The 22,904-nt window shown below is 43.6% G+C and overlaps 1 protein-coding gene across 2 annotated transcripts in view; it reads right to left on the bottom strand.

The window, feature by feature from the left end:
• The window catches only part of AMER3 (APC membrane recruitment protein 3), a 41,351-nt gene extending 21,991 nt beyond the window's left edge, over positions 1–19,360 (bottom strand). For both annotated transcript variants that reach the window (XM_005425521.2, XM_031060695.1), the window contains exons 1-2: positions 19,272–19,360; positions 9,289–12,338 (exon numbers count right to left, since the gene is read on the bottom strand). In XM_005425521.2, coding sequence (XP_005425578.1) covers positions 9,306–12,317 — 3,012 coding nt within the window. In that variant the 5' untranslated portion in view covers positions 12,318–12,338; positions 19,272–19,360 and the 3' untranslated portion in view covers positions 9,289–9,305. The remainder of the gene's footprint in view (positions 1–9,288; positions 12,339–19,271) is intronic.
• Positions 19,361–22,904: the final 3,544 nt, after the last annotated feature.

Here is a 22,904-nt window from a genome sequence, read left to right as displayed (position 1 = left end):
ATAATAGTATCCAATAATAGTTAATGCAATTACAGATTTTTTCATTTTCTCTTTATCAAATCAAGGGAAACAGAACACCTCCTGACACAGGTCACATTTCAGTCAGGGGAGAATGCCACCCTGCTGATCTGGGAAATAGAACACAGTGTGGCTCACACGAGCTTGTACGTGATGGCAATAAGTGAAATTGATTTCTGACAAAATCCCACAGGTACTGAGAGCAGTATCCTATCAGTCTCAATCAATAAAAATTGCTAATTGTGTTTACTGGTTGTTAGGCTAAAAATGAGATACAGGATTTGGCCCTACAAAAATACAGCTTCCCTAAAACACAGTTAAGGCACAGAGAGGAGCAGCAGGATGGGAACGGTGCTGTGGCAGACAGTGCTGACTGAGAGGGGGTAGAACCAAGCTAGAAAGAAGAATATTTTATTAGAAGGGGATTAGAAACGTGGAACCTTTCTTTTCTCACCATGAAATCCAGAATTTTTGAAAGTACACTGCAGAGCAGTGGTTTGCCAGTTCATGGTTCTGAGGTTAGTACTGGTCTATAAAATTTTAAACCACGGCTGATTTAATAATTGAGAAAACAGAGAGAGAAAAATACATTTTTTCAAGAAAACAAACAAAAAGTAGGAAAATGGGAGTAAAGTATCAACATCCAATATTCAGACCTAATTTTATTTAATTTCAGTTAAATGAAAGTTGCCTGGGCTCTGGACTTCTTTTCAAAGCCTGCTTTGTATTTGGATTATTTTTAATATTTAAGACCTTAATGACCCTTTAATTGAGTAAGTTTGCAACATGCTGCAAGAGACACTAGAATTTCTTTAGAGACAGTAAACTGCCCCAGCACTTTATGTTTGCATGGGTGGAGTGCTATTTTATTGAACCACTCTGGGTCAAGGGCATTACAGTTCCTCAAGAGACTGGTGGGTACAGTTTATTTATCTTTAACAACATAAAATGTGAAGCTCAGAGGTCAAAGGAGCAATAGAAAGAAATCTTCCTTTTAAGTGTCTGTTCATATATTTATATCTATAAAATCTCATAAAACCTTCACATTTCCATCATTCACATTATATGACCCTCAGCAACAAAGGTAATTTTTAAAATAACCTCATCCATTCTTAATTTATGTTTCAAGGATTGCATTCAATCATACAGTTTAACTCTCATCACCTTTAATAAACACAAATGGGAAAACTGACATTCCTTTTTCTAGCAGAAAAATTATTAATTAGTTATAGTGCATGATTTTAATGTAAGACAGCTTTTGAATTTTGGAAAAAAAAGCTGAGAGCATTTTTAAATTTGTAAGTATTATTCAAAATTTTACAGATTATAGTTGAGAGTACTTTTGAGAGCTGAGATGATTCAAGTACTATCTTATTATTGATTGAAGCTTTAGGAAATCTAGCCAAAAAAAGAGCCTTGCATTGCAACCCTGCTGTTTCCTGGCATCCTTTTGCTAACTCAGTAGCAAACCACTTCCAAAGAAATAATCACTCTTGCAATCCCACCTAACCAACCTTGTCCTGATCAGATTTTACAGGACTCCCTGTAAAAACACACAGTTGTTATTTGGGAAGCAACAAACCTGGGGGTTTTGCAGGATGTGTTTTTGGGTGGTTAGACCACTGTCTTAATTATAAATGGGTTTCAGGGAGCTGGTTGCTATAGCAACAGTCTATTTATTGCTTTTTTCAGAGTGAAACCCTACTTGTCTGTGTGTTCAAGAGAAGACAGAATGGCTAAGGAAGGAAATGGAGCTTTTATTTCTCCAAGAGCCATAAATTGCAGCATCCTCTATTTAAAGTACACAGATGGAAGAGCTGCTCCTTTTCCTCAGTGTTTTTTCTGCTGCTTAGAAGCCCCATTTGATGCTTGAGTAAAATACAACCTTTCCCTATTTCAGAAATGCAACTGCACCAGGGTTAATTAAGGCTAACACCCAATCAGATTTTTCCTAAAAGTGCAGCTGAAAGCAGAGGACACAATCTCTTTGAAAAGCTGGAGCTGTGAAAATTTCTGATGCAGCCTTGTGCCTCATGGCTCCTGCAGCAAATCAGGGTCCCTCTCCATCTGACTGAAGTCAGACAAAATTTCTCTTGCCACTGATTTCTCTGCAGCTCCCTGGCTGCGTATCACAGACCCAAAGCACCTTGACTTGACTTTTTCCCCTCTGTTGGCTCTGAGGTGGAGAAACATAACAAAGGGGTTGGGGAGTGTCAAAATTCCTTAATCCTGCCTGGCCCTAGGTTGTGATCCTCCCATGTCCTTCAGTGACTGCACCTGTGCAGGGTGAGCAAAGCACAGAGCTCAAGTTCTGGGCGGCTAAGTAGAGCTTGCCTGGCATTTGCAGGATTTGCCTCTAGAGGGGTTTCCAGGCTCTTCAAGGTGGGGAGAATTGTCTGGTAGGGGTAATGAGCTGCCAGGAATTGTCAGCTTCACAGGCACATGGGAAAGGAAAAAGAGTTTTGAAGTAGGCTCAGTCTACAAGAGGGAGCAGAGGGAATTTAAAGCATGTGATAGGGAAGAGTTGCTGTCTGGAGCAAGGTAAATGGAAAGTTGTCATGGAAGGATAAGAAATGGATTGAAGTTGTCATGGAAGGATAAGAAATGGATTTGGAAAGGAAATTATTGAATTTGGAGAAGACTAATGAAGAGGAGATGGAAAAAAACCCTTTCTTTGTTCTCTATAAGACAAAGAGGACCTTCCTTTTTATGGTTCTCCAGTAATCTTTCCTGTATCTTGACCTGCAGACTGACAGTTTCCCCTTAGACAATATAATCACCCCAAGGTGGAGGATAGCTGACTGTGGGAAGAGAGAAATTGCTGGCTCTAGTATCTTGGTGTCATTTGTGCAGTTGTATCCCTGGCTGACACTATTATTAAGTGCCACAAGATCTTTTAAGCTTTCCCTGAGCAGGGATGCCACATGCATGTAGAGAGAAGCTCAGAATATTGCCTTACTCCACAGGAAAACCCCAACACACAGCATTTCGTTGTGTCTCTCTCTTCTGAGCTCTATTTCTGTCCAAAACTTTCTGACCTTCAAATGTAAAAGATGCAGTCCCATGATTTGAGTGGCAGAGGAAACTCGCCATATCAGATGTGTACAGTCCAGTCTTCCTGCAAGAACTGACCAGTAGGAGAGTTTGCTTAAAACAGGACAGCCTTCCTGGGGAACTGTGTTCATTTTGGGCATTTCATTAAAACACTGCAGGCTCCCAGTTCTATGGTGCTCATGACAATGGTCTTTTATGCCTTTCGCTGGATGATCAATTTTTTTGCTCTTTATTTAGCCAGATTTAAAATTATCTGTTTGGGTTTGGGGTTTTGGGTTTTCTTCTTGTTGCTTTTGGGTTGGGTTTGTTTGGTGGGGTTTTTTTGTTTGTTTGTTTTCTTTTTTTTTAGAAAAATGCAGAAAATCTATTGATGCTGGGGAATTCTGTGCTTTCCATCTCTCTGAACTGTGTCTTCATTTAGAGAGACCCCAGACTTAAGAACTGAGGCATGGCCTCTGCCCTGAATCACAAAAAGTCTGTAATCTGCCCAGTGTTGCTAGACCACAAAAAGGACAGTGCCTGTTTTAGGAACAAATAGATGTCAGAAAAGGAGAACATTCAAAAGGAATATTTTTTAAATTTTGCAAAGCAAAACTGATAAGTATGGCACAAAAGACACAAGACTGTAAGAGGTGCCTTAAAGACATTAAACTATGAAAGGTTCATAACAGAAATTAGAAGGCTTTGAAGTTCCTATGCTTAAGGGCATTTGGAAAAAGGAGCATTAAACCCAGACACCCAGGAGGAGCCAAGGTCTAGCTCAGACAATGTCGGTTGCCAGAAGATAGGAGATTGATTATTTCAGGTTTCTGAAATTTCAAATTCTCCATTTGCCCTGTTTCTGGCACTCCTTTTCCAAACACATACTGCAGCCCATTGGCAGAGGTAGAATGCAGAGTTTTCCGGAGGCCTCTGTTTCTGCCCCTCTGCATTTTGTGATGGAGGAAATGGAATGAAATATTTTGTACTTGAGATCAAAAAAGCTGAGGTTTCCAGGCTCTTCATCCTACTTGTTTTTTACTTGCTGGCTTGTGAGTATAAATGCCATAAGACTCTTACAGCCATTCTCAAGGTGAGGATCTCCTTTGCATTGTGTTTCTCCATGGCTGTATTCCAGAGGGGGCCAGATTCTCTCCTGTATGAAAGAAGCAGCCTGCTCTGGATACAAAGCTTTCACTTTCCCCTTCTTCCCACTCTTATGCCTTCCTGACCTGAAGTGAAGCAGATTTTTCAAAATTGTAACAACTGATTCATTTAAACAAAAAGGGCCCAATTCCATAATTCTATAGTCAAACTTCTGTAGCCCAAATCTGACCTATATTTTTTCATTTCAATGTCAGACAAGAAACTAAGGCTCTGAATGAGCAGTTAGTGTGTTTGAATTCTGCCTTGACTTCTCCCCGTTTCTCATACAGAGGCACTGTGTGTTTCACATGTCCTGGCCCTCAGACCATGCTGCTGGTTTTGGTTTTTTTTCCTCAATTGCTATCCCCTCTGAAATCTCAAATTCAAGGTTGAAGGAGACTGGGAGCCAACTTCTGCTCTCAGGGTTAAATCTGGGAATCATTGCCCTAGCTTCAAATTCATGCTGGTGCAGCGAAGATGAGAATTTAGCTTTCTGTACTGTTGTCAACAGGGGGAAAATAGAGTCCCTATAAGGCTGTATCCATGGAAACCATCCTGCTGCAATAGCGGGTAAAGCAGCAAATCAATTTCCTCAGTTTTAAAATGAAACACATTATAGTGCATCTGGCATTTAAGAGATTATCCATGCTGATAACTGTGGAAAAATCCTCCTCTAGCAAGTACACTGGCAAGAACATTTCTTCCCCCTGATAGAATTCTGATTTTGGGTAGAATGAGCATTGATGACAAAGTACCATGAAGACAGTGCACTGAGACAGAGCCAAGTCCAGAAGCAACAGCATTTAATGAAGGAGAAAATCGTTTAATTTAGCATTTAGCCCAAGTATCTGGGCACATGGTGACTGAGATTCAAATGTATTAGCAGAGGCAGTGACCTGTCACCTCTGTCTCCCTGCTCTTTGCTTCCGCGGTACCACGTGTGACAAACACAACGTTTGTACCTTGTGATGCATTTGTGTGATCAGGAGTGTGTGTGTGCATGGCTGGTGGGCTGTCAGATGAGATTTCAATACCCACTGCATCATGCTCTGGGTAACTGACTTCATACAGGTGTGTATTTCAGAGCCAGAGGCACTTCCAGTGCAGAAGATGTGCTGGCTGTCTCTGTGCTCTATTCTTGTTACATTTCATCATGTGCAGCTGAGACACCATCCCTTTACTATGCCATGGAGGGAGCATGGAAATAGGAGCATTTCTTACAACAGACTTCAAAAGCTACCATATACTTTTCCTGCTGTGTGCACAGAGGTTCTGCCTTTATTTTTTCACCTGTTAAGGTATCTCTCCAACCATTTTCATAAATAATACCCTACTTGAGCAGAAAACTGCCTATACACTGATGAAACTTCATTCTGTTTTTCCTTTTTATCAAATCCAAATATTGCAGTCTGTCTTCTCTATGCCTATCAGATAGAGAAATTGTCTGCCTGGGAGAAATACAACCTTATTTAAGAGAGAGGGAGTGAAGCTGAACCAGGAGGGAATAAAAAGCATCACAGGAATTGCCTAGACGGGGAGTAGCCCTTCAGTTGATGAGGATCAGATACAGATTCCTCTGTCACTTTGCAGTGCCTAGGCTGTATTTTATCTGCTTCTGAATCTCAGTTCCTTGATAACAGCAATCACATATACAACACTGTCTTCTTTTATCTACATCTGTCCCATCTATTATAGCAATCCCTGTTTGATTGACAGTTATGTATTTTTTTCTGACCTGAGGGCAAGCTTATTGCAATGCACTCCTTTCAGGGCTATCACTGAAACACATCCAAAATCTTCAACTGGTGCATAATGTGGCAGTTCAGCATTTGAATGAAGTGAGCACATATTGTTGGGGGCACAAGAGGTTTTGTTGCTCTGTCACATCTACCAGTTAATGGAAGATGCAGCTCAAAGCCCATTAAGTGGTAGAAATGGCTCAGTGGTCTGAAATGCTGCTGTTTGCAGAGAGTGTTTTGTTCTACATGTCTTCAATTGCTATGACATCCAGTGTTGTCTGTTTGGTCAGTTCCAGGGGTTTTAAGAGTCAGGAAAAGACTTCCCAATGCACTGCTTGGGAAATGTTCTTCCTTTCTGAAAATGAAATTTCCTGATGAAAAACGTGGTTGAAAATCACAAATTTCTGCAGCTTGTTTGCTATGATCCATGAATGTACAGATCTAGGAATCCTCTCTGTATTCAGGGGTTGGACTGTGTTCACTTTTAAGTCCTAATCTCTAGATACTGGAGAATGAAAATTACACTTTTCATTGCATTTTTTGTCTGTAATTCTCACTTTCTACATAAGCCTTCCATATTCCCATGTGAGGAAGCCTGGGGTTCCTGGTGAGCTCAGATACAAGGTGTTTGCAGATTTCTCTCTGAAAGGCCAGGGAAGGGGAAAACAGAAGAAGAGCTGCGACTGCCATTTCTTGTACCATTCTTCATCACAGTCCTGTGTCTGTGCTTGTCAGGGTAGCAAAGCCCAAGAGACCAGGCATGGTCCAGGGGAACCCTGAACACCTTCTGGAGCAGAGAGATTGGGCTTGTTTGTTGCTGTGGGTCCTGGGAGATGTTGAGATGGGCTGACAAAACCTGGAGATTTTAATGGGTTTGATAAGGGCTGCCCTGCAACAAATAGCAAGAAAGGTGACCTTCTCCCCATCTCCTTCAGGTCAGACCTGGGAACCCATGGCAGGATCAGGGGCTGCATTTGTTCTGAGGGACAGAGCAGGAGCCACCTCTGGATGTGTCACTTGTCTCCCAGCTCCTCGGTGCGGCACTTCAGAGCACTCTGTGCCTGAGCTCTCGCAGTTTGCACAGTCATGTCCAGCGTGGGAGTGTTTCCCAGGGCTGTCTGTCTCCATGGATTCTGGGGTGACACCGTGTTTGTACACTGCCTCTCCTGCTCTGCCACCCCCATGGCTGAGGCAAAGCTCCTGAGTCATCTTCACAAAGATTGAACATTTCCGGCAAACCTGCAGGCCATCTGTTATGTGGGCAGGCAAGAGAATGTCGGGTAGGAAAACCAGTCACACACCAGTGTTTGTATCTGTCCCCACAGCCAGCTCTTTTAAATGACATTTTAACTATTGTCTAAATTCTTTTTCTCTAAAAAATTGTAATAAACAGCAACTTTGCTGTTAAATGATTCCTTAAAATGAGCCCAGTCCTCAAAGTCACTTTATGACTATGTAAATCCCATCCATATTCTAGAATTTCATTCATTTTACTGTTTGAGAAACCTTTATCAAAAATCAGCAGTTCCCTCTTGGAAAAAGAGCTTGAATCGCCTTTTCTCTGGGACTCAGGTGAAAGCATGAGCTGGTCACATTCCTGCCATGGCAGGTATTATCAGTGCTGGCACGCGGTGGCACACAGCAGCTGCCACTTGATACAGTGCAAAGAATGTGCCCCAGGTCCAGTCATGTCTCCTTGTGTTATGTCTTGTTCAGTGTAAAGTCTGTTACCACTCCTGACAGTCACACAGCTCCCTTCTATGTTTCTATCATTCCGCTCCTCAAAATTAGAATTCCTTCCCATTCCTAGCCTATATTCCTAGCAGTACCCTATGGATTATTATTCACAGCAAAATAAAAATATCAGGCTAATGCATACATTGATCTGTTCTCCTAACCCCAAGCAGCTGTGCCTAGACCTGGTTCCATACATATACTAGCTGTAAGCACAAACCTTGCCTCATCTGTACTCAGTTTACAATTTCTAAATATCTAAAAGAGATGAGTAGTTCTAAGAACGGTGGTGTGTCCTTGGATGGCAAGTTTTGCTAAAAATTCTGGTGACACAAGAAGGTGAGTTGCGAACCAGCAGAACCACCACAAATGCAGCATTGTTTACAACAAAAATGGAAAAAAACCCAAGACCATTTTGTTCATTTGAGAAAGATCTAATTTACTGATGAACAGATTATAACCATACAATGTGTTGGTTAAGGGTATGGAAGACTGACAGTCTCTAGCCCTTAGCTTCATGAAGACCCCTAAAAAATATCCCTGTCTGCAATGGAGACTTGTTAGTGGGCAAGGTCATTTGCACAGTGGCATAAATAGAAAATCGGGTGGCTGAATCTACCCAGAGTTGGAAATGGAAGGGTGTTCTTGCCTCACACAGAGAGAAACACTGTCCTTTTTTGTTTGTGCTGCTTGGGAAGCCTTTAGAGATGACCAGAGAGCAGTCACACCGCTGTGAGCAGCAAGAGCCAAAGAAATGTTGTGTTCCCTGTATCCTTCTGTTCAATTGTGAGCTGTTCCTTAATTCTCTGTCCTGGCCCTTGTCTCCTCTTTGTGTTCCACCACCTCCAAAGGGGCCTTCTCAGAGGCCAAGGCTGGGCAGAGTCCAGCCAATCTGTCAGATTTGGCAGGGCACATGACAGAGAATTTACCCAAGTTTCATACTTCTACAACAAATTCCTCTCAGCAGCTGGAGGCCAGAGGATTTCTCAGCTGGCACAGAGTCAGAACTCTGTACAGACAGTGCCTGCTCTGGCCTAAAGCCTCGTGTGACAGGCAAACCTGAACCAGCACCATCGCTGTGTGCTCCATCGGCTCTTTCTGATTTGCAGCCAAGGTGTTTCTTACCCCTCTTACAGGGCAGATTCTGGCTCTCCCTAGGCTATGTGAGTGTGGCTGAAGCATTTTCAAATGCTTGAAGCTCAGCACAGACCCTGTAATCCCTCACTTGAGAAGCCTGTCAAGCCCTGCATGTGGAGACTGCCTTGGCTTCAGCTCTTGCTCTGCCATGGCACAGTTTGACCAGAGACAAACTGCACCTTCTGAAGAAACGCTTCATGTTTGGAAGAAGCAGGACCATCCTTTTGGTGCACTTAGGAGCCCCAGCACAGCACTGTAGCTTTTCCTTTGTGCTTGAGAGCACACCACACGTGTGCACCTGCAGGACAGGGCATGTCTGCACTCTGATTTACACTGCAGACCCCTGGCTCTCTCGTGTGTCCCCAGCATAAATGACAGACCCTGAGTCCCTCAGCCTCCTCTGCTGCTAAGTGTCCCTCTGTGAAAAGGGAACAGATTGAATTGTTTCACATTTAATGTCCCCCTTCCCCTCAGCACTCACCTTCCCCATGCAGGGTGTCACTGGTGGTTCCTGGCTGTCACCGCTGTATCCCGGGCCACGGCCTCTAGCAGAGGGGACAGAGCAGTGCCTGCAGCCAGGCCATGGCAGGGGCTCTCTGCACAGTTCCAGGGCCCTGGGCTGCACTGCTTGGCCTCCTCGGGCTGCAGCGGGTCGGACAGACAGACAGCCGTGCTGTGTGAGCCCTGTGAGAAGGTACCAGCGATGTCTGGGCAGACAGAGTTAAAGAGAGGTAAAAATGTCGGTCTGCTAAGAGATGTCTCAGGGCCAGAGTCACTGGGACTGAGACCAAAGTCCTTTAAATAGGAGAGTGCTTGATTATTCAGCTGGGCATATTCAAAATTGATCTTGCTTTGAGTAACCTCATCTAGGATTTTTGCTCTACTTTTCTGATCTTCAGAGCAAATTTGCTCCCCATTTTGCTTCAAATGATAAAGACTGCTAGACTGGAAACTTGTGTCATAGTTGTATTGGTTTGTGCTAGGAATGCTGGGATATTCTGGAATTTGAGCAAGGCAGCTGCATTCATTGTGCAACAATAACTTGTTTTTGTACTGAGACATCTTATGAATGATACTGTTCATTTCATTCCCGATGTATTTGTCTTCTAGGTGCTTGTTTTCATAGCTGATTTTTAATGATGCCACCTGTGTTACACAGTGCTCTAAGAGCTGCACTATGTTAGTGCTGCTCTCTGTTGGTGTGGGGCTCCTGTAGCTCTGGCAGTGATTGAGGGTTAGAGGCTGCACTGGTTTGTCACAGGAAATAGAGAGGGAGTGATACATTGGTTTATTTCTGTCTTCCCTCTCAGGGGGATCTCGGAGAGAGGTCGCAGCAGTCTTGTAGGAGTAACATGATTCTACTTCGTGATTATCATCTAATGAAGGATTTTCAGAGCTCTGGGAGCCACTCTCTCTGTTCAGCTTTTCTGGCAGTGGGTTTTTATCTCTGGATGTCTCACATCCCAGGGAAATTGCTACTTTCTCATTCTCAGTTGAAGATGTCTGCAGATTGTCTCTGTTAGCCTGTGATTGTGGTGCATAACTTGATGATCTGGTGGTTCCCACAGTCCCAGGCACTGTAGATAAGTCCTTGTGGCGACTCCCTTCTCTTCCTTGGCAATCCAGACCAGATGTGTTCAGGCAGGAGTCCAGGCTGTGGTCTCCTCCAGCAATGTTTACAGAAGAGGCCTGGGTTGCGTGTTTGCTTTCCTCCAAAGGCACACGTAGGTTAAATGTATTAGATTCACCCTTGCCTGCTGTCTCCTGCTGAGCTTCTGTGCTCCCTTCCTGCTCTGGACTGTGACTGGGCAGGATCAATGAATCACTAGATTTTTCTGGCTGTGACTGAGGACTCTGAAGAGAATCAGGGGAGGAGATGAGTCCCGAGTGTTTTCGTAGCCAGTTTATTATGCCCATGGTCAGTGAAAGCTCAGTATCACACAGCTTTAGCAAACATTCTTTGCCTTTCCATGTGCTGTGGAAAAAACCCTGGCTAATGATGTCTAGAGTTGGTTGGGAAGCCATGTTCTCCTCAGCTCCAACATGAAAGCTGTAAATGGACAAAGGGATTTCAATGGCTTGCTCTGAAACACTTTCAGAGGCACACAAGTCATCGTCAAGGATAGGGCTTACTTTGACTTCATTTGGGTCATAGAAGAGCTCATAAAGGGCATCTCCACTGTAGCTGTCTCTTGGAAATCTACCTGGGACACCAGGGGTCTGAGCTTCCTTCAGTTCATCATCTTGTCCAGGAGAGAATGAATCATAGTAGCCCTCATCACTCGTGGATGTGGACTCCTGGTTTTCACTTTTCGGTGTTTCTGTTTCTGTGGAGCTGGCTTTGGAATTGTCACCTTCTTTATCAGGTGATACCTGGTGCTCTGTGACCAGTACAGCAGCCTGACTTCTGTCCTTTTCTGTGTCAGAAGCAGGTATCTTCAGTAGCTTCTTTTCAAACAGAGCACTCTGATGCAGCCTTACTGATTTGTTGATGTTGTCCCAAAACTTTGCAAATTCCACTGTCTCGTTCTGGCCAGGAGAGGCCAGCTGCTCCACCCCACCTTGGAAGGAGCCCATGCCAGGGCTGTCTTTGTGCTTGCTTCGCCTCAGCAGAAGGTCTTTGCTGCTCTCCAGCTCCAGGTGAGCAGAGCTCTCATCAGCAAAGATTTCCCCACAGCCAGTGAGGGAGTCAAAGCTCTTCAGGGAGGCAACATCTTCACACAGGGCATTGCAGTAGTCGTAGGAGGAGTCAGACTGCAGTTCACTGTCTGAGCAGTCCTGTGACAAGCAATCAGCTGCACAAGCTTCTCCAGTTTTGAAAAGATACTTTGCAAGACGTCCAGACAACTCACTCTTGCAGCCTGGAGAGGACAGGTTCTTGTCCTTGTCCACCAGAAATGAGAGGCTGTCTGGTTTATTTTTTCTTAAATGAAATATATCTCTGAGCCCTTTCTTAGATCTCTTGAGGGAAATCCTCTTCCTGGGGATGGTTTTTGCGACAGCTGGTACAAAAGGCATCTGTGGCACAAAGTTCCTGTAATCGATCATCTGACTGCTGCAGGCAGACTGGCTGGGGCTGACCACGCACTCCTTCTTACTGCTGGAGCTGGACATCCCTGAAAAGCTGATGCTATTGACAAGTCGGGCCTTGCCCTTTCCAGCAAAACCCTCCTCGCAAGCCCTGCTGCTGGGGCTGCAGCTCTCTGCTTTGTCTGCCTCAGCAACGCAGTCGTGGGTTTTACTCTTCCTTACAAGCTTGTAGGAGGAGCCAGATGATTTTTCCACATTGTGACCACCAGTTCCACTCCTTGCTGCTCTGGTAGAAAATCTGTAGTTCTTGTGTGTGGCCAAACATGCCAGCTGGACTTGAGCCACACTTTGGTTTCCCTCCAGAGCTGCCTTTTTGTCTTTGCCCATCTCATCTTTGTTGGTGGGAGCTGCATGCACTGGTGGCACTTTCTCATGTTGCACACTGGATTTTATGAAGGTCTTTCCTCTCTTGAGCTCCATGCTGCTTCCTCACATCAGTTTCTGTAAAGAAAACAGCAGAACACAACTATTGTGAGGTTGGTGGGTAGCACTTGTAAATTTTGAAAGCAACTGGAGAACAAAGGAAGGGTTATTAACCATTATAAAATTGATCTTCTCTGCCATCAGACATTTCCATCATTGAGTCATGGTACTGCATGAGAAACAGACTGAGAGAAACTAAAGGTGTGTTGGCTCTAAGATTCAACATGGAGAAAACAGTGCACATTGTGGGCTGGTAGTTGAGGCTCACAGAACATTTTGTCTGATAGAAATAAACAGACTTGCATTGAGGATTATGACTTCAGGATGGCTTTTAACAAGGTAAAGGTCCTGTTCTGAAGATAGAAAAGGCACCAGTGAAAAACAATGCCTGAGAAAGTTCAACATGCAAATGTGTGTATCAGGTAGGCAGCAGTTCATGGATCTGTACCTTAGAAGAGGACAAAAATCATAAGTTGGGAAATCTCCTAAGAAAACTGATCAAACTTTCAACACACAATGCTCACTTAATATTAAAATAATCCTTATCTGTGAATAGAAAATCCATAAACCTTGGTACTACCCTGGAAGCATGCAGAGACTGAATTACTGATTTTGCTTCCCTCTGAGCATAATATATAATTTTCTACACTGCTACTTTTATTGTCAAAAATCAAAAATGCCACATTGAAAATCATTGTAAGTCATGACAAAAGTGTCATCTCCAATTTACAAAGACCAGAGTAGCACGCAGAGGCATTGCCATATTGAGTCTGCACTGTGCATTGATTAGCTCTTTCTAAAAATACTCTAGTGTCTGTATCAATGCCAGTTCCAGGCTCTGCCTATATAATTTAGTACTGAACCTGTTCTATATTTTCATAAATCTAATTATTCATTAATTATTTTAGCCATGTCACTGTCAGCTTTCTGGCAGTTCTTTCATGGAAAGATCTGATCCCTTCCTGTCATGCATCAACTTGAATATTGAGTAAGTCAATGGATTTCCATGAAGGGAGGTCAGGGATGAAGCAAGCACTGCCTAAAAGCTGTTGGACCAACCAGATTTTTACTTGGTGGGAAACAGCACAGTTACTCCAAGTCCTGTTCTTGAAAGAACGTGCTTGGATCTTTCCCAAATGAAACCTCATTTAATGATTTATCGTGTTGTGAATTGGTTAGACATAATTAAACAATTGGAGACACTGAACAGGAGATCTTAAATTCAGCACCCAGCCTAGGCTTTGTACTCCTAAAATAGAACTTAAAGCTATTTTGAACTATAACAGCTGTTTGTAGGTTTTGTACTCCTAAAATAGAACTTAAAGCAGTCTTCAGGCTATTTTGAACTATAACAGCTGTCTGTAGCCTCCAGAAGCTTTCCAGTTGCCAGCCTTGCTGGAACAGCCTCACTCTGCCCATCCCCTCACAAGATGCAGGACTGTGTATTTGGGAGCACTTCAGCAGGCAGATCAGTGACAGACCCTTTCTTCTAGAAGCTGCAAACTAACAGGTGATTAGCAATGTTTACAAATACATGTAGGTCTGTGACAGAGGGCAGAGAACATAAGGGCAAAGTGTGAATATCTGACATGCAGTGAAACATGGTGGGTAGTGATAGATGGGCGTCTATCAGTGTGATTGAGAAGTTGGCACATTCATCTGCACTTGGCACTCCATGTGAGCATTACAGAACAGTCTTAATGAAAGCCAGTAAACATTTTACTAGCCTGTCAGGTATCTGGAGTTCACTGATGCTGTGGTAAACTTGTTTTGCATATTTAGAAATAGGTCACTGGGACACAATTACACTCCTCTTCTGAAAAGCAAGGTGTGATCGACAAGCAATGCAGCATGCAGAACTCCAGCAGGGTTGTGAAAACAATCAGAAAAAGCTGATGCAAGACCAGTTATTAATATCCCAGAAACAGAGTGTCTGACACCTCAGTCCTTTGCAAGTGCAGAAATAGGTACAGTGTCCCTGTGGCCCTGCTGCTGCCGAGAAGCTCCTCAGAGCTCTGTGACACTGGCAAGTGCCAGCCTTACAACAATGGGATGTGGGACTCTTTGAAGTCCTGCAGCTGTTTCTGCCCATTCTGAGCATTAAGCAAAGGTCATTTTGTAGGATATTGCATACTTGGGAACTTTTCTGCAGATGCATTAAAAAGGCTTTTAGGGATGGGTTTATTTACTGACGAGTATGAAACATATTAAAGCTAAGAATTTAGGATGAGACTGGATATAAAGTAATGGAATAAAGTAATGTTTGATCTGAATTGTATCTCCCTGATTAGAAACACAATAGATGACCAGTTTGATAACTGGATCTCGAAACTTCAAGGCTTGCTCTCATGTCTTTTTTTTTTGTAATAGATTAGATGAACAGTTTTATCTTGAAAGCCAAAATGGCCCAAGTAACATATTTACTGAGAATATCTCTAGTATAATAATGTAAGGTACACTGATGGTAGCTGATGCTGCCATTTCAGTTTTTTCTGATGAGGAGAAAAGTGTTAGGTGTTGTTTTGGTTTGGGGATTTTGTGGTTTGGTTTGTTGGGCTTTGTTGGTTTTTTAATCTACTATATATATATATAATCACCAAATTTGTATTCTAATTATTTAATGTTACTATTTATTCCCATATATTCTATTTCTACTACTCCCCCAGGATTCATGCCAGACTTAGTATCTAGTTCATTGGGTCATCCTGCTTATTCTAAGACTGTCATATCTTTGTAAAACTTCCCCATTAAAAATGCTCTTTAAAATGAACAAAAGAAAGGGAGGACCTGCTCAGTCAACTCTTGGAGGGCTCCTCAGGATAGACTACCAGAGCGTGCAGATTTTTTAAAACATTCATCTTAGATGCTGTTTTGTAACTTCCCAATCCTCTTCATGCTCATGTGATGTAAACTATCAATGAACTTCTTTCCAAAAATAGACCAGAAATATTTCTGTGATGACTCTCTCCTTCTATATCTATTAATACTTTTAGCCCTTTTCATTTGAGTTAATTCTACCATTATACCTGGTTTTTTTGGGGTCTCTGCAGGGACACAAGTTCTATCTCTAACCCCAGAAGGTGTACCAGTGAAGTTAGAAACAGATTAAAGTGCTGAAAGGGAAAGTTACTCTCCAGTGGTTACATAAAGCTAAATCAAAATTCTATAAAAAATTATTACAGGCATTTCAAACATAGTACATTTTTCTGAGATTTCTTGACCCATGCACTCAGCTACACCAGTGCCTGTCTCTGTTCCTTTTCAATTACTCTTCTCTTGGACTTGCAGGATATCACTTCTTCCTCAGGGATAAAAGATATATGAGGGTCTGATTTCCATCTTTGCAAAGGAAATACAATTTTCAATTAAAAGTCACTGTAAAGAACAGAAACTTGTGGAAACTAGCAGTCAGTGTACTGAGAGTCTCAATGTTTTCTTCATTACTAACTAAATGGTTTTTTACTATCTGCAAAATTGCTTATGGAATGTGTTTAAATAGAGGACATCCTCAAATCTCACACTGGGCTACAGTTCAGTTGTCTTTTACAACAAGATTGGGTGCAGCAGCAGCAGCATTGAGGTTTCCCATCCACAGTAAACCACTTTTTATCTGGCTAGATCAGACCAGCTGCTCACTTTAAGGATTTCACAGGTGTCTAAGCAGGCAATTAGACCCAGATTTGAGGCTGATACTATAATGGGAGTAAGGTTTTCCTTTATATTTGGATAATATTGCTCATAAAATGCAGAATTACTTCATGTTCAAACATATACCGCCTAGGCAGGGTGTGTCACAGCCTTTTCCTAAAACTAGAAGGTTTTACTGCATCTGTTATTCATCTAAAAGTAAATTAAAGTTTTAGAATGGAAAGATGAACACTGTCCTGTGGGCTGAGGAGATTTGATTTTAGGACAATCAAAGCAATTGCTTCTGGATCTGGGTTATGAGGACCTGAGCAAGACTGAGTTAGGTAACTGTTCTGGTTAATAAGAGCCATATCCAGATGGCCTAAATCGCCCCTCAGCCCAGGCCAACACACAAAGGCCAAAGAGGGGTGCCATGGAGCCAGACATTCATTGGGAAAATGGGTGGAGGCAGGATTCAAACCCTGCACGTGTTGCCTCTGCCATGTCAGCCAAAGAGAAAGGTCACATTTGCCTCTGCCCATGGCCCCAGCACTTTCTGCCAGCCATCCAAACGTTTCCCTCTGTGATGGAATGTGAGAGAGCCTTGCTCTGGGTTTTTGGCTGGGTCAAAGTTGTTGCATCTTTCTAGCCTGTAACTCAGTAGAAAGGTTTGTTCATGCTATCTTCAAAGAGAAGGTAAAACATCAGTCCTCTTGCATGTAATTCTAGGAATACCATCCTACTGGGAAAGTAGGAGTAACTGTTTCAGCAAGGTTGCATGGACAGAAATAACACTATTACAAGGAGGAAATTTAGATAAAATCTCCACCTTTGTCAAGTTTGGCTCAAATATAATTTTGCTCAATTAGGAAAAAATGTAATTGAGGTTCATTTATTTCAAAATCTTATCATTGATCCAGCTTGGACCTCTCTTGCTTGCTTGTTGATGTGTAATTTATATATAATCATCTCTCTTGGAGATAGAAATAGGTAAAATTCAGAATATAGTGGTTTTGAAGGGGAGATAGGAGTGTTCCTTCTTTACATTTATATCACTCTTACAATTGGCAGGTTGTGGAGATGGTACCTTGCTGTCTCTTGCTAAGCAGAGTTCTGCATGTCACTTGGCACCTGAATTTCACCTCCCTCCAAGCATTTTCCTTTTATTAAATGAAAAAGTTGATAAACACTGAATAGTCTTTCAAGATTTTTAATGCAAAAATAAGGAAAAACCTCTCTGTGTACTGCTTTTGTGTTTTTGGATACAAGTTTGGAGTGAGTCCAAAATCCCTTTTCCACAAGTGGCTTCATATCAATCAGATTTAAGATGCTGAGTATCAGAGGCACCTTTGAAAACGTTACCCTGCTTTTCCATCAGAAATCGTAGTATAATTAAATTTCCTGAAAGCATCTTTCTAGTTTGGGTATATGGACATGCATTAAGATTCAAATTCATGCATTTTAAGATGAAAAATTTTTAAAAACCTTTCTTGGTAAATTGTGTAATGGGAAAGGGGAAAAGAACAGAGAACTCTGGGAGGCTCTCCTGATCCTAAGCCTCAGGAGGATTTTTACTGGCCACCAATTGGAAGTCCTAAAATGCAAACAACAAGCAAGCATGAGGTGGTGAAAGCCACAGCTACTTTTAAAGTCAGTGAACAACACTAATTTTAATCTTTAGTATCTAATCAATTAGCAGCACATAAGGAACAGCTGGTGCTCCCTGTAAAGTGTGTGGTGGGGGGAGATTTTTGGAATAAGACTGTTTATTTACAGGCAAAGATATTAACTCTCCATCTGAGAAGATGAAAGTTAATAATGGGAATACTTACTAATAATCGTGAACATATATTCCATTCTGTTAATTTGATTTTTAATTGCACAGCAGAATACAGCTTCCTTGCCAGAGGGTGGTGATATTCTCACTGCAGTTATTGTAACACTGTTTCTAGTGAGCAAATAAACATAACAGTTCTTCTGGTAAAAAGCAAAGAGGATTTTTAAGCAGAGCTCATCTTCTCCCTTAAACTGATTACCCTGCTACCATCTCATCTCCATTAGAAAGCAGAAAAGGACAGGGTGGAAAGGATGGAGGATGTAATCAGGGACAGTCGTGATTCAGGGAACAGCAGAATGTTTATTTTTAAAGGCGCCTGTGTGACACACAAACCTGCATTGAGATCATGCCTCTCCTTAGGAGTACTCCTCTCATCACCCTTAGTGGCTGGATCATATAATTCCCCTTAATCATTTGTCTCTCTTGGGTAACCCGGGATGCCTAAATATTTGCATATACATTTAGGTCAGGCAATGGCTTTCTCATGAAGAACCAGCAAAAACCACGTTCGTGTGTTTTTAATTCAACCCTCACTCCACTGAGCACACAGAGTAAAATCTTACACTCCCCAGCAGAATACTAGAAAGATGTGCAGTTAAATGCTTAATCTTATTAGCAATGTGCTATAGGGAAGTCTGAACCTTCCTTTAAGCCCTGACAACTGTTTTGTGGAGCTCAGGATTTTTCATAGTAAAATTAACCACGTTTCTACTCCCAGCACACTGTCCTGCTGCATGCTGACAGGAGGGATCCCTGGGGACACAGCAGCACCCACAGCATCCCTTAGCCCCAGGTGGGGCACCTAGTGCTTCCCCCAGCCCCATCTGGGCACCCACAGCATCTCCCAGCCCCATCTGGGCACCCACAGCATCCCCCAGTTCCATCTGGGCACCCACAGCATCCCCCAGCCCCACCTGGGCACCCACAGCATCCCCCAGCCATGCATGGGGTGTGGGCAGGGCAGAAGGAGGCTGAGCCCATGACAAAAGGAGGCTCCTTCTCTGACAAAATCTCTGCGCCCCTCTCTCAGTTTTCTTCTATACCTGAGGCTGAAAGAAACGTAACTGGCTTGAAATGTTCCAATTACATCATGTAAAAGGGCAGCTCCAACTCCTGCGCAGGGAGCTTTCCAGTCACCACTGTACTGCTAAGAGAAGGCAGCAGAGCAGAAATTTCCACTGCATACCTGAGAAGGAAAAAGCTTTTTTTATCTTGCCCTGACCAGCAGCCTGTTGGTACCAGACAGCAAAGTGTTAACACTTTGCTTTGGCTGTCCTCAGTAATTTATTGCTTTAAAAGGAGATAGAATGTGCATTTTTATAAATACAGGCACAGACTTGCCAGATGTATGGAAAAAGAAGTAAAAAGCTATGCTTCAAAAACAAGCAGTCATCCCAAAATAATACTCACTCAGAGTCACTGTGTCAGAGCAAAAGAAATGCCATTGCACCAGAGCAAATGAGGCAGATCACAAAAATGCTACTCACCATGTTTTATCAGTGAGCAGAAATCCTCTGTCTCCTAGCCTTGCTCCTGAAGCTGCTCTTTATCCAGAGGCTCCTGTGATGCTTTTCAGATTCGGAGGGGCTGGACCACTGCTGCTCTCCAGTGTTACTCTCCACCCCCTGTCTTTTCCTCCTCCTTCTTCCTCCATCCCCACCCCCTCATTCCTCCAGCTCGTAGCTTTTTCGTACCTCACATAGATTCTAAGCTTCCACACGGAGCTCGATATAGGAAAGATGCTTATTTCAGCCATCTGCTTGGTGCCATGGAAATGCCTCCTTTGCTTTAGGAATAAAAGCAAGGAGGTAAGCCTGGGAGTTTCTGAGCCAGCATTTTGGTTCCTCTCTATATAACTGCTTATTAGATAGGGAGGAATACATCCAAATTAATTTCATGTCTCACGTGTTGTTTTGTTTCAGACCAGGATTCAGGAAAAGTGATCTGAATGTGTTTTGGTTCGTGTGAGGCTTCACTGGCAGTGTATGCAGGCTGTTGGAATGTGCCACCCTTTGTAGAGCTTGAGTAAAAGCTGGAGTTAGAAGGGATTTCGTGTGGAAGCAAAGTGGTGTGAGTGACTATTTCAGCTGCCCAGGACTGGAGTGCCTGGTGTTAACCTCATAATGCCTTCAACAAACATCATTTACCAAATTCTCCTTTCAATCTAACTTCTGCTTCAGTGTGCAGCAAAGGCAACATCTGATGTTACAACATCATTCTTTGTTATATACACGAGTTTATTACCATCACAAACACCAGGGCTCTAATTTCACAGAAGTGTAAAGCTGGCATCCTTCCCCCAGCCCTCTCCATCTGAAGGGCTCCCACAATCTGATCACAGCTTGATTGTCCCATTGATTCCTATCTAAGTCCTTTACCTCAGCCTCTCCAGCCTGCTGCTTGCAGAAACAGCTCTGCTGGGGGCAGGAGAGGAGCCTCCTACAAACCAAAGTGGATGCCATGAAGCAGGGGCTTAATCCACTTCAGCAGCTCTCCTGTGAGGTCAGAGCTGCACTCAGGATTACCCAGCAGTTGTTGAGGACTGGTGTGTGCAGGGGAGCTGCCCCCTGATGCAGGGGCTGCTTCACTGCTGCTCTAAGGCAGCAAACAGGCAGCTCCTGGATGGCTGAGACAGACAAGTCCAGTCCCTGGAGGCATTTAGGAAATCTCCAGCTCTGCAGGGACTGAATAGGAGCATTCCCTCACAACTGGAGCAGGTGCAGCAGGCAGAGAGCTAATCTCTACTGTCCCCACATCCCAGCAGAAAGGGAACAAAAGCCTTAACCTGTTCTCATCTTCCTTTTCATTGTGTGCTTTTGCTGGATCTTGGAGATGGGAGGAAGGGAGCTTGAACTTTTGTGCTGTCTAAACTTCTAAAGCTGGAAAATCAGCCTGTTAGCTTCAAAGCCTGCAAAACAGTGTGTTCCTGCTCTGAATGTCAGGCAGCCAGCCACTCAGGTGTTCCTGATGGTAGGGACTGGAAAATTACACCCTGGGGAAAAACCCTGGGTTAAATCCAACCCAAAACTTGTAGAAAGCCTTAGTGTGACTTCACCAAGAGACTGGTGGGAGGAAAGAACAGGCTGTGGGTGAGTCCTAACAGTTCTGGCAAGTAGACTAAGAACCATTGTGAGAATAAACACATTAATTAGAAATAGATTTGATGGGTTTTATTCTGCATGAGAATTTCCTATTTTAATATAGGAGGAAGCCTTTCTTCACGAGGGGTATATGAAGCCACCAAATTTTCAGGTGGTACCTCATTGCTCTGCAGTGATGCTGCATTTGAGAGCCTCCCTTCTGGTTTGGAAAGAGGAGGCCTAAGAAATGCTGAAGCCCTTCTTTGCTCCAAGTAACACCAAGGCTTGTTAGAAGGGCTGACAGAGATGAGAATCAGTCAGAGGTCACAGCTGTCACCTGTGCCCAGGTGGCCAAGAAGGTCAGTGGCATCCTGGCTTTATCAGCAGTAGTGTGGCCAGCAGGAGCAGGGCAGGGACCCTCCCCCTGTGCTGGGCACTGGTGGGGCCACACCTCAAGTACTGATTTGGGCCCCTGACCTCAATAAAAATGGTGAGAGGCCAGGGGTGTCCAGAGAGGGGAATGGAGCTGGGGAAGGGGCTGGAGCACAAGTCCTGTGAGGAGCAGCTGAGGGAGCTGGGGGTGTTTAGCCTGGAGAAAAGGGGGCTCAGGGGGATCTTCTCACTCTCTACAAGTCCCTGAGAGGAGGCTGCAGCCAGGCAGAGGTTGGGCCCTGCTCCCAGATAAAAAGGGATGGGACAGGACAGGAGGAAATGGCCTCAAGTTGTGCCAGGGAAGGGTTCAGACTAGATATTAGGAAAAATTTCTTCACCAAAAGGGTTGTCAAGCACAGGAGCAGGCTGCCCAGGGCACTGGTGGAGTCCCCATCCCTGGAGTGTTCAAAAAGCATGCCGATGTGGCACTTGGGGATACAGTTTAGCCATGAGCATCATGGGGGTGCTGGGTTATCTCTTGGTCTGGATGGTCTTACAGGCCTTTTCCAGATTTAATGATTCTGTGATTCTGGTGCTGATTCCAGGCTGGTGTTGGTATTGTCTGAGCAAAACCAGAAGCTTAGGTTTCTTATTTGAAAGTTATTCATACATACAATTTCTGAGCTGAGTTTCTGAACTCTGAAGTGTAGGCATTAAAGGTAAAGGCATCAGAAAAGATATACCCAAATATGCCATGTGAAGAAGGCAACAGAGAACACTTAAAATTACATTTAAAGCCTACTTTATGTTCAAACCAAGCACAATAAAACAAAGATTTGGAGAAAATAACCTGGGCAGGGAGGAGCTCTTAGCTCCAGCACTGTTTCAGGTAATTTCCACACATGCAGTCTCTAGAACAGCCTGCTGCTGCTCCTCAGGACCTGGGAAAGCTCTCGTGCAGTGTCCCCATTTCTAACAAATGGCAGCTGTTGTCCCTGAGCTGGAGAAGTGAGAGGGGATCACTCTAGACCTGGATGAGATACCCAAAACTGTTCTTGGAGATTCATGTAAAGCATCTTCTGTGATGAGAGATCTCCGGGGTTTAGGACGTTTACTTTGGACAGAAATTTCCAGCTTTAGAGCCTTTTATTTCCCTTCCTCGTGGGAAGTAGCTTAAATCCATCAGCCATCCATGGCCACAGCTGTCCCTGGCCATAACCTGCCTGGACCTAAACCATGGTGTCACTGCACACACTGGTAAATGCACAGGATGCTGAATAGCAGCTGATCCATGGTAGCCCTAATGCATTGCAGTAGAGCTTTTTTTACTTCCTAAACAGTCCTCAGCTTGCAGTTCCCTCAACTACCCTTTTCTGCTATCACTTCATTTCAGGCTATTTCACCAGGGCTGTTGATCAGCTTGGCTCAGAATGTTGGCAATTGGAGAACCTAATGGTCCTCTCTGATTAATTCTGATTCATTCAGTCTGCCCAGAATTGTTCAGGGCATCAGTGGGCATAAAAGGGGAGGGAAACCAAAAAGCTGTAAATGGGGGGCCCGTGGCACAGCTGCCATCTGTTAGCAGATGCACACAGCCCTTGGCATGGCCAGCGGGAAGAGGGACTGAGGAATGCACAGTCCCTGCTGGGGTGCCAGGGATCCTTGGGG

Source organism: Geospiza fortis, unplaced genomic scaffold (assembly GCF_000277835.1).
Source record: "Geospiza fortis unplaced genomic scaffold, GeoFor_1.0 scaffold101, whole genome shotgun sequence".
Taxonomy (NCBI): domain Eukaryota; kingdom Metazoa; phylum Chordata; class Aves; order Passeriformes; family Thraupidae; genus Geospiza; species Geospiza fortis.
The sequence above is the reverse complement of the archived record's forward strand: the minus strand, read 5'-3'. Positions and strand labels throughout refer to the sequence as shown.